This window comes from Gigantopelta aegis, chromosome 7, assembly GCF_016097555.1.
Source record: "Gigantopelta aegis isolate Gae_Host chromosome 7, Gae_host_genome, whole genome shotgun sequence".
Lineage (NCBI taxonomy): Eukaryota > Metazoa > Mollusca > Gastropoda > Neomphalida > Peltospiridae > Gigantopelta > Gigantopelta aegis.
The window spans coordinates 28,298,955-28,314,186 of record NC_054705.1 but is presented as its reverse complement, the minus strand read 5'-3'; the positions used below and the strand labels follow the sequence as shown (position 1 = coordinate 28,314,186).

Below are 15,232 nucleotides of genomic sequence, written 5' to 3'. Positions count from 1 at the left end.
TTTAAAATGTTCTATTCTTTGTTACTGGTATATAATCAGTATTATTTCGTTTCAGTTTTATTAGTATACATGCATTCATTTATCAATGCACCTACCTATTGCTACTAGGACATACTTTGCTAAAAATAATAATAGAAAAAACACATCAACATAACATCAACAACAACAACAAATCCGAGCACCAGTATCCCTATTAACACTTGTTACAATGTTAGCTTGCTCAGCTGCAGTTTTATATTACTGCACTTTTTGTGTACATTTTCCAGAAATATTACTTCTAGTAGGGGAGGTTATGGAATAAATCAATAAAACGTATATGTGGTGTGAGTTGTCTGTTTTCTAAAATTAAATAAACACCACTGTTCATCTACATTTTGTTACAACTTAATCGTTATATAGTTGATTATTAATTTGAAAAACGTCGGTGTGCACATAAACACCAGCACCAGTCTTTTAAGGAGTTTTCACCTGTTCAAGGATGTGCTGCGGCAGCAACATATTCAATTTCGACCGTTTTGTTTGCCAGTTCGTCACATGGCAGTTCTGTCTCTAATAATATAGTTGGGCGGGACTACAGTGGTAAAGCTCTCGCTTGATGCGCGGTGGATCTGTTGTGCTATTTCTCGTTCTAGCCAGTGCACCACGACTGGTATATGAAAGGCTGTGGTATGAGCTATCCTGTCTGTGGTAATGTGCATATAAAAGATCCTTTGTTATTAATGGAAAACAATGTAGCTGGTTTCCTTTCTAAAACTCGTTCTAGCCAGTGCACCACGACTGGTATAATAAAGGCCATGGTATGTACTACCCTTTCTGTGGGATGGTGCATATAAAAGAACCCTTGCTGCTAATCGAAAAGAGTAGCCCATGAAGTGGCGACAGCGGGTTTCGTCTCCCAATATCTGTGTGGTCCTTAACTATATGTCTGACGCCATATAAATATAAATAGAATGTGTTAAGTGCGTCGTTAAATAAAACATTTCTCTCCTTTCCAAAAATATATGTAAAAAAGCTGTTTGACACAAACAAAAAGAAACAAATGTTTTATTTAACGACGCACTCAACACATTTTAATTATGGTTATATGGCGTCAGACATATGGTTAAGAATCACACAGATATTGAGAGAGGAAACCCGCTGTCGCCACTTCATGGGCTACTCTTTCCGATAAGCAGCAAGGGATCTTTTATATGCACCATCCCACAGACAGGATAGCACATAACACGGCCTTTGATATACCAGTCGTGGTGCACTGGCTGTGACGAGAAATAGCCCGATGGGCCCACCGACGGGGATCGATCCCAGACCGACCGCGCATCGAGCGAGCGCTGTACCACTGAGCTACGCCCCGCCCCCTTTGACACAAACAAACCAAACTTTAATAATATAGCCGTATTCCAAATCACGTTAATGACTTTACTACGAAGACACATCCTCAAACTCAATGCATTATTTCCAACTATATAACTAATTTCAAACATTACTCTCCATTTAAAACGACTATCCCGAGTTTTCAGCCCCAGCAAGATTTTCGAATGCTTCCTACAGGCAGGAGAGCATATACCACGGCATTTGACCGGTTCTGGTGCCCTGGTTGGAACGACAAAAAATCAGTTGAATAGATCCACTGAGATGGTTCGATCCTGCGACGCAAGCACCCCAGACTCAACCGACTGAGTAACTTATAAAAATATACTTCTGTATTTCCAAGAATCTTATAACCGAATAGTCTTCATACATATAAAGGTCAACAGGTGGTTTATCTAATTTGTTACTGTCATTAATATCGATTCCTCCGTTTGCCAAAACTACTTGACCAATTCCAAGAAAATGTAGTTGGAATCTTCCTTGACACACAGAGAAACAAATTCATGAATTTGGTCGTTCTAACACACCCCCCCCGGACATGAAAGAAAGAAATGTTTTATTTAACGACGCACTCAACACATTTTATTTACGGTTATATGGCGTCAGACATATGGTTAAGGACCACACAGATTTTGAGAGGAAACCCGCTGTCGCCACATAGGCTACTCTTTTACGACAGGCAGCAAGGGATCTTTTATTTGCGCTTCCCACAGGCAGGATAGCACAAACCATGGCCTTTGTTGAACCAGTTATGGATCACTGGTCGGTGCAAGTGGTTTACACCTACCCATTGAGCCTTGCGGAGCACTCACTCAGGGTTTGGAGTCGGTATCTGGATTAAAAACCCCATGCCTCGACTGGGATCCGAACCCAGTACCTACCAGCCTGTAGACCAATGGCTAACTACGACGCCACCGAGGCCGGTGCCCGGGAGATGAAGAGCGGGACCCAAAAGGAGAAATTAAGCCAATTAAAAAGCACAATCTTCTGTACTTCCAAGAATACTAAAACCGAATAGTCTTGTACATATACATATAGACATGGTAGTTATATAGAGGAATGTATATAGACATGGTAGTTAGATAGAGGAATGTATATAGACATGGTAGTTAGATAGAGGAATGTATATAGACATGGTAGTTATATAGAGGAATGTATATAGACATGGTAGTTAGATAGAGGAATGTATATAGACATGGTAGTTAGATAGAGGAATGTATATAGACATGGTAGTTATATAGAGGAATGTATATAGACATGGTAGTTATATAGAGGAATGTATATAGACGTGGTAGTTAGATAGAGGAATGTATATAGACGTGGTAGTTATATAGAGGAATGTATATAGACGTGGTAGTTAGATAGAGGAATGTATATAGACATGGTAGTTAGATAGAGGAATGTATATAGACATGGTAGTGATATAGAGGAATGTATATAGACATGGTAGTGATATAGAGGAATGTATATAGACATGGTAGTGATATAGAGGAATGTATATAGACATGGTAGTGATATAGAGGAATGTATATAGACATGGTAGTGATATAGAGGAATGTATATAGACATGGTAGTTATATAGAGGAATGTATATATACATGGTAGTTATATAGAGGAATGTATATAGACATGGTAGTTAGATAGAGGAATGTATATAGACATGGTAGTTAGAGGAATGTATATAGACATGGTAGTTATATAGAGGAATGTATATAGACATGGTAGTGATATAGAGGAATGTATATAGACATGGTAGTGATATAGAGGAATGTATATAGACATGGTAGTGATATAGAGGAATGTATATAGACATGGTAGTGATATAGAGGAATGTATATAGACATGGTAGTGATATAGAGGAATGTATATAGACATGGTAGTTATATAGAGGAATGTATATAGACATGGTAGTTAGATAGAGGAATGTATATAGACATGGTAGTTATATAGAGGAATGTATATAGACATGGTAGTGATATAGAGGAATGTATATAGACATGGTAGTTATATAGAGGAATGTATATAGACATGGTAGTTATATAGAGGAATGTATATAGACATGGTAGTTATATAGAGGAATGTATATAGACATGGTAGTTATATAGAGGAATGTATATAGACATGGTAGTTAGATAGAGGAATGTATATAGACATGGTAGTTATATAGAGGAATGTATATAGACATGGTAGTTAGATAGAGGAATGTATATAGACATGGTAGTGATATAGAGGAATGTATATAGACATGGTAGTTATATAGAGGAATGTATATAGACATGGTAGTTATATAGAGGAATGTATATAGACATGGTAGTTATATAGAGGAATGTATATAGACATGGTAGTTATATAGAGGAATGTATATAGACATGGTAGTTATATAGAGGAATGTATATAGACATGGTAGTTATATAGAGGAATGTATATAGACATGGTAGTTATATAGAGGAATGTATATAGACATGGTAGTTAGATAGAGGAATGTATATAGACATGGTAGTGATATAGAGGAATGTATATAGACATGGTAGTTATATAGAGGAATGTATATAGACATGGTAGTTATATAGAGGAATGTATATAGACATGGTAGTTAGATAGAGGAATGTATATAGACATGGTAGTTAGAGGAATGTATATAGACATGGTAGTTATATAGAGGAATGTATATAGACATGGTAGTTATATAGAGGAATGTATATAGACATGGTAGTTATATAGAGGAATGTATATAGACATGGTAGTTATATAGAGGAATGTAGTAGTTACAAGTGTAATTTTATTCAGCTTGGGACCTGAGGGGGGGGGGGGGGGGACCTAAAAGGAAAATACTAAACCAACTTAAATATTTTCTTCTTCCATAAATGTCAAGCTTTGGTACATGGAGAAATAAATTTGCTATTTTTGGTCATTCGGACCTCTCTCTAATAAGCGTACGAAACAGGGTGGGGTGGGGATGGGGGGGGGGGAGAGGGCAACTGTCCCCCTAGTTCTGAAGCAAAACATCAAATTCGGGCAAAAATTATAGAGATATTCGGGCAAAATGTGCTAACGGGACCTTTTTACCATGTTTTTCCATCATTCTACCCTCAAAGTTAGTTGTTATCCATGTTTAAATGCGTAGTGATTTATTTACAACCCTATATAGCTGTTTGATTATAATGCTAATATAAATAAATGTTGTTTTTCAGATTCAGACATTTTTGTTTAATTCGGTCAAAAACAAGCCTGTCCCCCCCCCCCCCCCCCCCCCCCCCCTACAAAAATGGGAGCCCTCGCTTCCGAATTCTAAGGGGTGGTGCTAAAAAGGGCGAAAATTAAACCAGTTTTTAAAAAATATTCTTCTCTCAATAGTTGTCAATAACTGAGTAGTTGTCACATCTTGTTAATTGCATTAATGTAGGGTTCCCCTGGGGAGGGTTGAAACTTACAAGAGCTGTATGGAGATATATCTTTCTTCACTAGACTACTAGACCATTTCCAAACTTGGTGGAAAGCCTGATTCCATGAAAACAAAATGATGAATTTGGCCACACTGATCCGCAGGAAATTGTGTGTCGTGCACTCCATAATACTGGTACGTGGGATCAACAGTTTACTTAGGTGACCGTTTACGCCCATGTGCCTGTTGCAATTAAGAACCGCGTTCTATGTGCCCGGTGTTTTTTTTTGTTCGGCGCGATTGGGTACACTGCTATCGATAACCATAGAAGAGATTTTTTGATGCATTCGTTTTCCATGTTCCACTCCCGCACCGCGACAAAAAACGCGCAAATGGAAAATGGCCGTTACTGTGGGTTTTGGCGCAATGCGGGCGCGAAATGCAACCCCCCCTCCCCCCCAAAAAAAAACCAACCAAAAAAAGAAGAAAAAAAGAAAAGAAAAAAGGACGCATAAAAAAGGCTTGTAAGAAACCACACGCATGGAAAACTCTTCTTGTGGTGTTTCGGTGGTAAATATGGATCTAACCACGTCGGTGGATCCATTCAAATAATTGGGGGGTTTCTCGTTCCAACCAGTACACCACAACTGGTCAAAGGCCGTGGTACGTGCCTTCCAATCTGTGGGAAAGTGCATATAAAAGATACCTTGCTGCATCAGGAAAAATGTAACGTGTTTCCTCTGATGACTACGTGCCATAATTGACATCCAATAGGCCACGATTAATTAATCAATGTGCTCTAGTAGTGTCGTTAAACAAAACAAACAGATTATTATTCTGCTAGTTTCAGAGAAGCGTCTTTCAATGCCCAAGCGCCGCACAAAATTTTGTATCCTAATTTAAGTAAGTCCCGGCATATAGTTCAAATCAAATGACAGGACGAAACAAGACTTTATGAAACAAGCCCTGTCACATATCGCACCAATGGCAGGTAAGGTTCTATTTAATGCCTGTTTAATTATGTCCACTTCGAGCTTTGACCCAACGAGATGCTATTTGGTATACTGCAACCTATACACTCGAGCTTTGACCCAACGAGATGCTATTTGGTATACTGCAACCTATACACTCGAGCGACGAATACAACAAAACCAACAAAACATTCTTAACAATTAAACCTTTATTTATCACAGGCAACCTAGGACTATGTATATACAACGATTGGAAATTACAATTAAACAATTTAGTAAAGCATATCATATAAAACGAATGACACAAGGCGAGATGGGTGGGGCCAAGAATTTCAGTATAGTGAAAAATATTGGAATTAATTATGATTAAGACCAATATGCTCAAACCATTACTTCTCTTCAATCAGCCATCTCCCCAATACTGATAACTGGAATATCATCCCACCTCCCAATGTCCTCCACTCCTAATACCGATATATATATATATATATATATATATATATATATATATATATATATATATATATATATATTTTTTTTTTTTTTTTTTTTTTTTTTTTTATTATTATTATTTTTATTTTTTTTATTATTAAATACACATAGTAGCCCTCGAAATTCGAGACGGCAACAAGCAGTGCTGACGCAAAAAAACTGTTGCATAATTGATCTTCAACGGCATTTTCATAATTATGGGGTAATTACTTTGTTATTGTCTGAATTAAACTGCCGTCGCAAGAATTTCGAAGGCTGCATAAGTTTATGAGCCGAGTGGTCGGTGGTGGTGGTGGTGGTGGTGGTGGGGTAGGTATAGCCCACCCCATTACTAGGCGAATGGGATGATATCTTCACACAAAGATTGGATTTTCAGGGCGCATCCATCTGATACATGTATGTAGTATTCTTTAGGGAGGGTGTATTGCTTTGGTGGTGAGTATTTTTCTCGGAGTCAACAACAAACACTAACATTTTAAGGGTAGATCCTTTTAATACACAGTTTGTTTTAGGGAGGACTGCCATGTGCGGTCCAAGGTGTATGTGATTTGTGTCGTTATTTCATTACACAAATACACCAAGTCATCTCCTTTGTCACCCCAAACCAAGTGTCATTCCATAGTACGTGTAAAAGTAAATGTTATGTGGAATATCCCTAACTAAAACAAAAAGGAAAATATGTTAGTAAAGTAGGCTTTGAGTCAAGTGCAAGGGGTACGTGGCATTATTTGTATTAGGGACCGTTCAAGAATTACCTAACGCAATATGTGACATTTTTAATACCCCGATTTTTAAAACTAAGCCTGTAAAATTACGTAACTCTTGTCAGTATCCCCAACCGCTATTTCTCCCCCAACCGCTATTTCTGTTTGTTTAAATAATAAATAAGTAATAAATACTAAACATAAAATTGTCCGACAATATAGTAGTGACTGGCTAAATTTTTTTTCAAAATAAATAAAATAAGATTTTTTTTATAAAAATGAGAATTTAAAACTCCAGCAACATTACACAACTCTTGACAAACACCCCTCCATGCCCAACAAAGTTTAGTATCGCATCTCGTAATTATTGGACGGCCCCTTACACGTACCTAGAAACCTATGATAGTAATATCTATTTAATATCTATTTAATATACATGCAGACAATGGTCACGTCTTGTAAATAAACGCACACAGATACTTGTTGTTATGCTAAACACAACTCATCACTTTACTACGACGAAATCAACACTTAATAATCCAATACAATTTACAAAGAACTACAAACAGAACATAATATGATTGCCTCAAATACAAAGTAAGATACCCAAGCAAACGTATATAATAATAAAATTAGTGTTCTAGCTAGGATTTTCACAGGACTGGGTGCTAATTTAATTGTACGGCATTTTAAGGCAAGTACTCAATTTGTTACATTCATAAAAAACATACATTATTATTTCCTTTTTTAGGCCTGTTTCTTTTGAATTTAGTAACTTTTTATTATTATAATTATTATTATTATTATTATTATTATTATTATTTAATTTTTAATTTTTTAATTTTTTTTTTTGGGGGGGGGGGGAGAAGCAACAAAATTATTATTCTTAAATTTGGATTTTTTATGGATAATAAATATTATGACAATTTTATAAATGAACTACATAACCATGACCAAATTAATATTCATGGCCTACATTAGACGTATAGTTATGAAATGGTCGATTATGTAAAATACATTAAAATGCAAACAGGCCCGTAGCAGACTGATGTCACTTAGGGGGAATTAAATTTTATTTTTGGAGTACTTAATCAAGGAAAAATCTGGGGGCGGGGCAATCGTTTTTTTTTTTCAAATTGAAAAGAAGCTTTCATTAAACAACATTTTGTTGACAGAATCAAATAAATCAAATAAATCACACAAACAAAATTTTGTACAGCAAAAATTGATACATACAAGCTTGCATCATAGAAATAATTATACACTATATCACCTCAATTTTTAATTTAATAAGGGAAAGTAAAACCAAATGTTTGTAGCTTACAATATAAGAAGGTCTTTGACTATAGTAATTTCAATAAAAGTAAATGGACCCAAAAACTGTACAGTTGGTAACAGGCCGCTACGCTACAAAAAACAAGCCAGTCAAATATAGTATAAGTCCATCATACCTTTACAATGTAGCCACATATTTAACACAGACTGTCTGTACAGTTAGTAACAGTCCGCTATACTGCTAAATACAAACCAGTCAAATATAGTATAAGTCCATCATGACATACTGTTACAATCCAGTCGCATTTTTGACACAGACTGTACAGCTAATAATAGCATGTTAATAATGCCAATCATAAAGTAGACGCATATTACAAACAAAACAGTCTACAGTTAGCAATTATCTATTATACTGCTAAGAACAGCCCAGTAACATATTACACACACACATTACTAAAATAGTCTGTACAGATAGTGATAGGGCCTATTCTGCAATACTGTTATTAGTCACAGTCGGTATTAGCCCGTTATACTGTTAGTTACGCGGGTTTTTGACAGGTTGTACGAATTTACGAATTTATTACCTTTTAGATTTGTTTTTATAAGTAAACTAAAATTACACTGACAGTCAAACTTTTAAATAAAGTACATACACATTTTGAGTTTGAGAGTTTAATAATAACGTGACATAACATCAAATTCCTCAAAATATATTGGATTTTTTTTTTTTTGTAAACAAATAACTTAGTTACTGTGCAAGGTATTTACAGCTATTTTGTTAGCTATTTGGGTATTAAGAGTGTCAACAAGGATTCCGGGTGGTTTTACTCCGAAACCATTTCGAGACTTGTGTTTTGCAAAGGGAGACAACTCGTAGCGCCTTATTATCTTGCGTCTTTGAAACGTTTACGATTATGCTGTAATCATATCGGGAAAACAAAATTGAACACCCGCAGCCGAACAAAAATCTTTGTCGTGTTGTACTAACATGTAGAACCTGTAAAAAAGCATGTCGAGTTATTACTTAAAATATGTTCGAGTTATTACTTAAAATATGTTCGTGATAATTAGCCCAAGTTCTACCACGGTAACTGATTACGCAATGCTAAATTCTAGCATTAGATTTTAAAACGCGAACAATTACAATCTAGCATTTTTTTTTTTTTGCAAAACGTGCTCAAGAAATCTTCAAATAAGCAGCAAATATAAAATATGCCGAATTGTGGTATTCCCATTCATAATGAATTCAAGTCTTTTAACAAATTTAATCAGTGAGGCGTGTTGGAAAAAAAATCGTCGGTCTCATCCGCAGTTTGTATTTTCGTACAACCAATCGAGCAAGTCATGTGACATTTCGTACACCCCGGCAAATTCTGTATTTTCCCGCAAATGAGACGGTGTACTTGTGGTATGCATTGGCTATTGACCAATCAAAACACATGCAATTTATCTAAAAGGTAATAATACTAAATACATGTTACAACTCAATACAGTTAGTAATAGTCTGTTATAGTTGTAAATACATATCACATACAAATCAGTCTACACAAGTTTACAGAATATAGAAGTCCACTACACTGGTAAACATACCTCAGTCACATATTACATTGAAAACAGGTAATACTGCTATATACACTCCAGTCCTATACTACACACAGAAACATTCTGTACAACAAATAATAATTATACTAGTATTACACACAAACCTGTCTGTAGTTAGTAGAAGTCTGCCAAACTGCTACATACAACCTACTAATACATTACGTATAACAAACTGCAGTTAATAATAGTCATTACACACAAAACTGTGCAGTTAATAATAGTCATTACAAACAAAACTGTGCAGTTAATAATAGTCATTACACACAACACTGTGCAGTTAATAATAGTCATTCCACACAACACTGTGCAGTTAAAAATAGTCATTACACACGAAACTGTGCAGTTAATAATATTTCGTTATACTTCTCAGTACACACTCCACACAAAACATTGTACAATTTGTAATATTTTGCAATACTGCAAAATATATCCACGTCACAAAGTATACTCAAGAAAATGTGCAATTAGTAGTATCCTGTAACACATGCTACCGGTATGTACAGTCTATACAATTAGAAATAGTTATACTGCTAAATAATACCCACGAAACAGTCTGTACAATTAGTAATAGTCTGTTATACTGCTAAATTAAACCAGTCAGCTACTACACACAGTGGTGTTTATAATTAGTAAATAGTCCATTATACTGCTAAATACACCCAGTGAGATAATACCCTCGAAACAGTCTGCACAATTACTAATAGTCCGATATACTACTAAATACACCCAGTCAGATACTACGCACAAAATAGTCTGTATAATTAATAATAGTCCGATATACTACTAAATATACCCAGTCACGTACTACACACAAAACAGTATGTATAATTATTAATAGTCCGATATACTACTAAATACAGCCCAGTCAGTTACTGTACACAAAACAGTATGTTATACTGATACATACAGCCAGTCGGATACTATACACAAACACAGTCTTTACAATTAGACATATTCCGTTATACTGCTAAATTCAACCTGTCAAATACTCTACACAAAACAGTCTGTATAATTAAAAATAGTCTGTTATACTTCTAAATTCAACCAGTCAGATATTACCAACGAAACAGTCTGCATAATCAGTAATAGTCCGTTATACTGCTAAATACACCCAGTCAGATACTACATACAAAACAGTCTGTACAATCAGTAAATGTCCGTTATACTGCTAAATACAAGCAGTCAGATACTACATACAAAACAGTCTGTACAATCAGTAATAGTCCGTTATACTGCTAAATACAACCAGTCAGATACTACATACAAAACAGTCTGTACAATTAGTAATAGTCAGATAATACACACAACAAAGACAAAGAATACAAAGCATTTCAACATTATGTACAACATATGCACAACATCTATTAAAATACACAACTACGAGTTTGTCATCTATGAAATATTTATAAACAAACTAAAATGTATACCCATTTGATTGACAATGAAAACTATGGTCATACATGGGCCAGGTTCACAAACTACTTCTCGTGTGAAGTAACGCTGGATGGATGACTGTCTGGGAAATTCTGAATTCATTTCACATCACCAGTACTCCACTGCTGGTTCATCAGAGGCCGTGGTATACTGAACATTAAAAGAAATACGATTATTTAATGTGTATAATTTATTATATGTTTTCATATTAAAATGAATTTGGAACATAAACTATCAAAATCTGCTTAAAATGCCTGCATGAGATTAAAAAAAATTAATACTAAAATAAATTAATTTGATTTAAGAAAAAATTAACAATAGCATTTCTCTCAGCTGTTGCTCAGTATATCATATTTTCATTATATTGTTCTACAGTATCTTATTATCTCCTGTAAAGTCCATCTTGTCACTGTAAAATATTGTTAATGTATGTTCCTCATATGCCGTTGTGTAACGGCCTGAGTTGTAATAAAGTTCTGTTCTGTTCTGTTCGTTATGTACCACGACATTTTGTACTGTAAATATGTCAGTAATTGTTGTATTGTCACCGTGAGCGTTATCAAAACAAACCTGTCACTATCAGTGCATACAAATGGACAAAGTAGAACACTATTTAGATATGGTGTATGCTGAAATGTAGGTGGGCTTTTTGTAAATATATGATTCATTGTTTATAGATCGTCAGGTCAGAAACATTTATACCGTTATAAATAATAATCGCTAGTGCGAAGTGTCAATATCACTTGAACTATAATTCTTTAATTGACTAAGCAATAACAGGTCATATATATATATATAGTGAATAAAATATAAAATATAGTTGCCTAGTGAACTGTGTACACATATGACATCTTCGAAGATGATATATCTAGAGAGAATATAATAATTGTAATCAGCTTATTAAAAGTGCTTTCTTAGTTTCATCTGTCACGTCACTATATCCATATGTATTTTTATGATAAATAACTTCAAATTAATCGACCATATAATATTTGTATAACTAATTAAAAAAGTGTTTTCCTGGAGAATCCTTCATAACAAATATAAATTACATAGAAAATGTTCATCCTGTATCAATGAAATTGACACTGTTCTTTTTCAATATGTACATCAATTCCAGACTGTGACGTCACGTATTAAACACTTTTTAACCCTAATTGGATATTGTAATACCCATGAAATAGTAAATGAAATTATTAAAATGTTTTGGGGTTTTTTGTGGAAAAGAAATTGGAGGTCTAATCACAATTTTATATAAGTACTGGCTACAGTGGCTTCACATTTTAAAAGTAATTGTGATAAATATTGACCTAAATTACACAATTCTCTAAATTCGATTTTTTTACTGATGTAATATTATTTAAAACTGTCGTGAAAACAAAGAACAACAAATGTTAATCTTTCTAGGGAGAACATTGGAAATACATACATGTAAGTTATTTTAAACTCTTAGTGACATTTTGTAATAGTATCACCATAATGTTCCTGTGTATTATCATCATCACTTTGATATGTCAGTTGTGTGTACCACTAACCTCATTTGTGTCTGTACGTCGGCGTCCTTCTCGGTGCAGTCTGCCTCAAGTGTGTGTTGTGTACCGCCAACCTCGTTCTTCTAGGGAACGTCACCTCTTCAGTCCTTTGCATACCATCGACCTCACTAGTTTGTGTACCATCACGCTGATTATTACATGTACCATCACGCTGATTATTCCATGTACCATCACGCTGATTATTCCGTGTACCATCACGCTGATAATTACATGTACCATCACGCTGATTATTCCGTGTACCATCACGCTGATTATTCCGTGTACCATCAAGCTGATGATTACGTGTACCATCAGGCTGATGATTATGTGTACCATCACGCTGATTATTCCGTGTACCATCACGCTGAGTATTCCGTGTACCATCACGCTGATTATTCCGTGTACCATCTCGCTGATGATTCCGTATACCATCATTCCGTGTACCATCACGCTGGTGATTACGTGTACTATCACGCTGGTGATTATGTGTACCATCACGCTGATTATTCCGTGTACCATCACGCTGGTGATTACGTGTACCATCACGCTGATGATTCCGTGTACCATCACGCTGATTATTCCATGTACCAGCACGCTGGTGATTACGTGTACCATCACGCTGGTGATTACGTGTACCATCACGCTGATTATCCCGTGTACCATCACGCTGATTATTCCGTATACCATCATTCCGTGTACCATCGCGCTGGTGATTACGTGTACTATCACGCTGATGATTATGTGTACCATCACGCTGATTATTCCGTGTACCATCACGCTGATTACTACGTGTAGCATCAACCTCTGTTTTCTTTGTGGATTCTACCACAGTACTAGGAGGTGATCTTAATTTGGCAGAGCATTTAGGACAAGGCACATCAGCACCAGCAACATCAACATAAAATACATGACCTGCAAAAAACACCACCCGTACATTGTATTAAAATGAAAACAAAGATTAATTACACATTAATTTACTGGATGCCTACCGTGTGTTTAATGCATTTGGACTACCATTAGGGTCAATTCACACAAATATACACTTTTTTTTAAATTGTTTTCAACATATACAACTTTGTTTATCCTGCTAGTACCCAAGTGCATCGCAAAGCCTATTACATTTGAATTAATCACTGAAAAATAAATATTATATTGCATTAGAAGCAAGGTAGTTGTGCATTCATTTAGTTGATGTCCCAGTCATCACTATGATTAACATGCTATTAGACTGTCAGTTGCCATGGCAATCGATGCAGTACGTTCGAATCCCGCCAAGATATACACTTCCTGTTTTTATTATAGTCAGCCTGTCTGTACTCCGACATAGAGGTTAATAATCGAGTGACCAGTTATTATAAAATTTATGTTCAGAATGAGCTTTAGCGAGTGACAAATGAACATTATTTCACTAGGACATAAAGTTGATAATCACTGGTAGCGAATTTATTATTCTATTTATTACCTCAGCTATTTTCGATTCATCGATTTTTCGATATCCATACTTGTAGTGCTGCAGCAGGACCGACCTAAGAAGTGACAACCTCATCAGAAAAATAACTAAATGTCACCATATCCTTTTTTGTTACGTTATCAAGAATCCAAAAATGCCTACTGACATTTCAGCAAACTATGATAAATAAAGTTACAAGGTGTGTACTCTAAAGATATTTATTTTCTTTCTTTGGAATTAAAATTAAACTATCAGTTTCCCGCATTGATATATCAAAAAGCTAAAGCAACTCATTTTACAAGTGGGAACTTTTCATCTACATGTTTAACTTAAGACGGGATGGGTGGGGGAGATTCTTCATTTTCTTGGCGCTTTCTGTTTTTGTTCCTGTTTCCCACACACTAAGTATTAACCTTACGCATGATATTCATCTGTGTCAGTGTCATTATGACTTTCACCACCACAACATCAATACTGAATGGATTTGCACCATACATGAACTGTTGAGTCATATTCGTCATTGACTCTTGCTTCACACTGGAAGGCTCGAGTGCAAGGTTGACTGTGTTGTCTGCACGTGCTCTCTCTCTCTCTCTCTCTCTCTCTCTCTCTCTCTCTCTCTCTCTCTCTCTCTCTCTCTCACACACACACACACACACACACACACACACACACACACACACACACACACACACACTTCATCTGTGATTCTTGATCAAAGCAGATCTTGTGAGCGAACGTTTTCTAGGACATTCCCAACCCCACAGTGAAGAAGCTGTTCTCTATTTGGGAAAGTGAGTGGTGGAATACCATACCTCGCATACGGGTTCAACAACGATCGTCACTATTGTCTTTAGTGACCAGCCACCAAAGAAGAAGAGGATGGGCAACAAGGCGGTTTATACAATATCAGCATCTCCAACGGAGTTGACACCTACAAGTAACTGACGATCCAGGAAAACAGGGGCCGTTCAGACATACTACAACTGATGGCTGAATTGCCCTCCCTTAGTAGCTCCCCT

General features: G+C 35.8%; 1 protein-coding gene across 1 annotated transcript in view; it reads right to left on the bottom strand.

Moving 5' to 3' along the window:
* Positions 1-6,253: 6,253 nt before the first annotated feature.
* The window catches only part of LOC121377439 (NFX1-type zinc finger-containing protein 1-like), an 18,892-nt gene continuing 9,913 nt past the window's right edge, over positions 6,254-15,232 (bottom strand). Inside the window, exons 2-3 of the mRNA XM_041505423.1 lie at positions 12,764-13,672; positions 6,254-11,378 (exon numbers count right to left, since the gene is read on the bottom strand). Of these exons, the coding sequence (XP_041361357.1) occupies positions 12,765-13,672 (908 nt within the window). The 3' untranslated portion in view covers positions 6,254-11,378; position 12,764. The remainder of the gene's footprint in view (positions 11,379-12,763; positions 13,673-15,232) is intronic.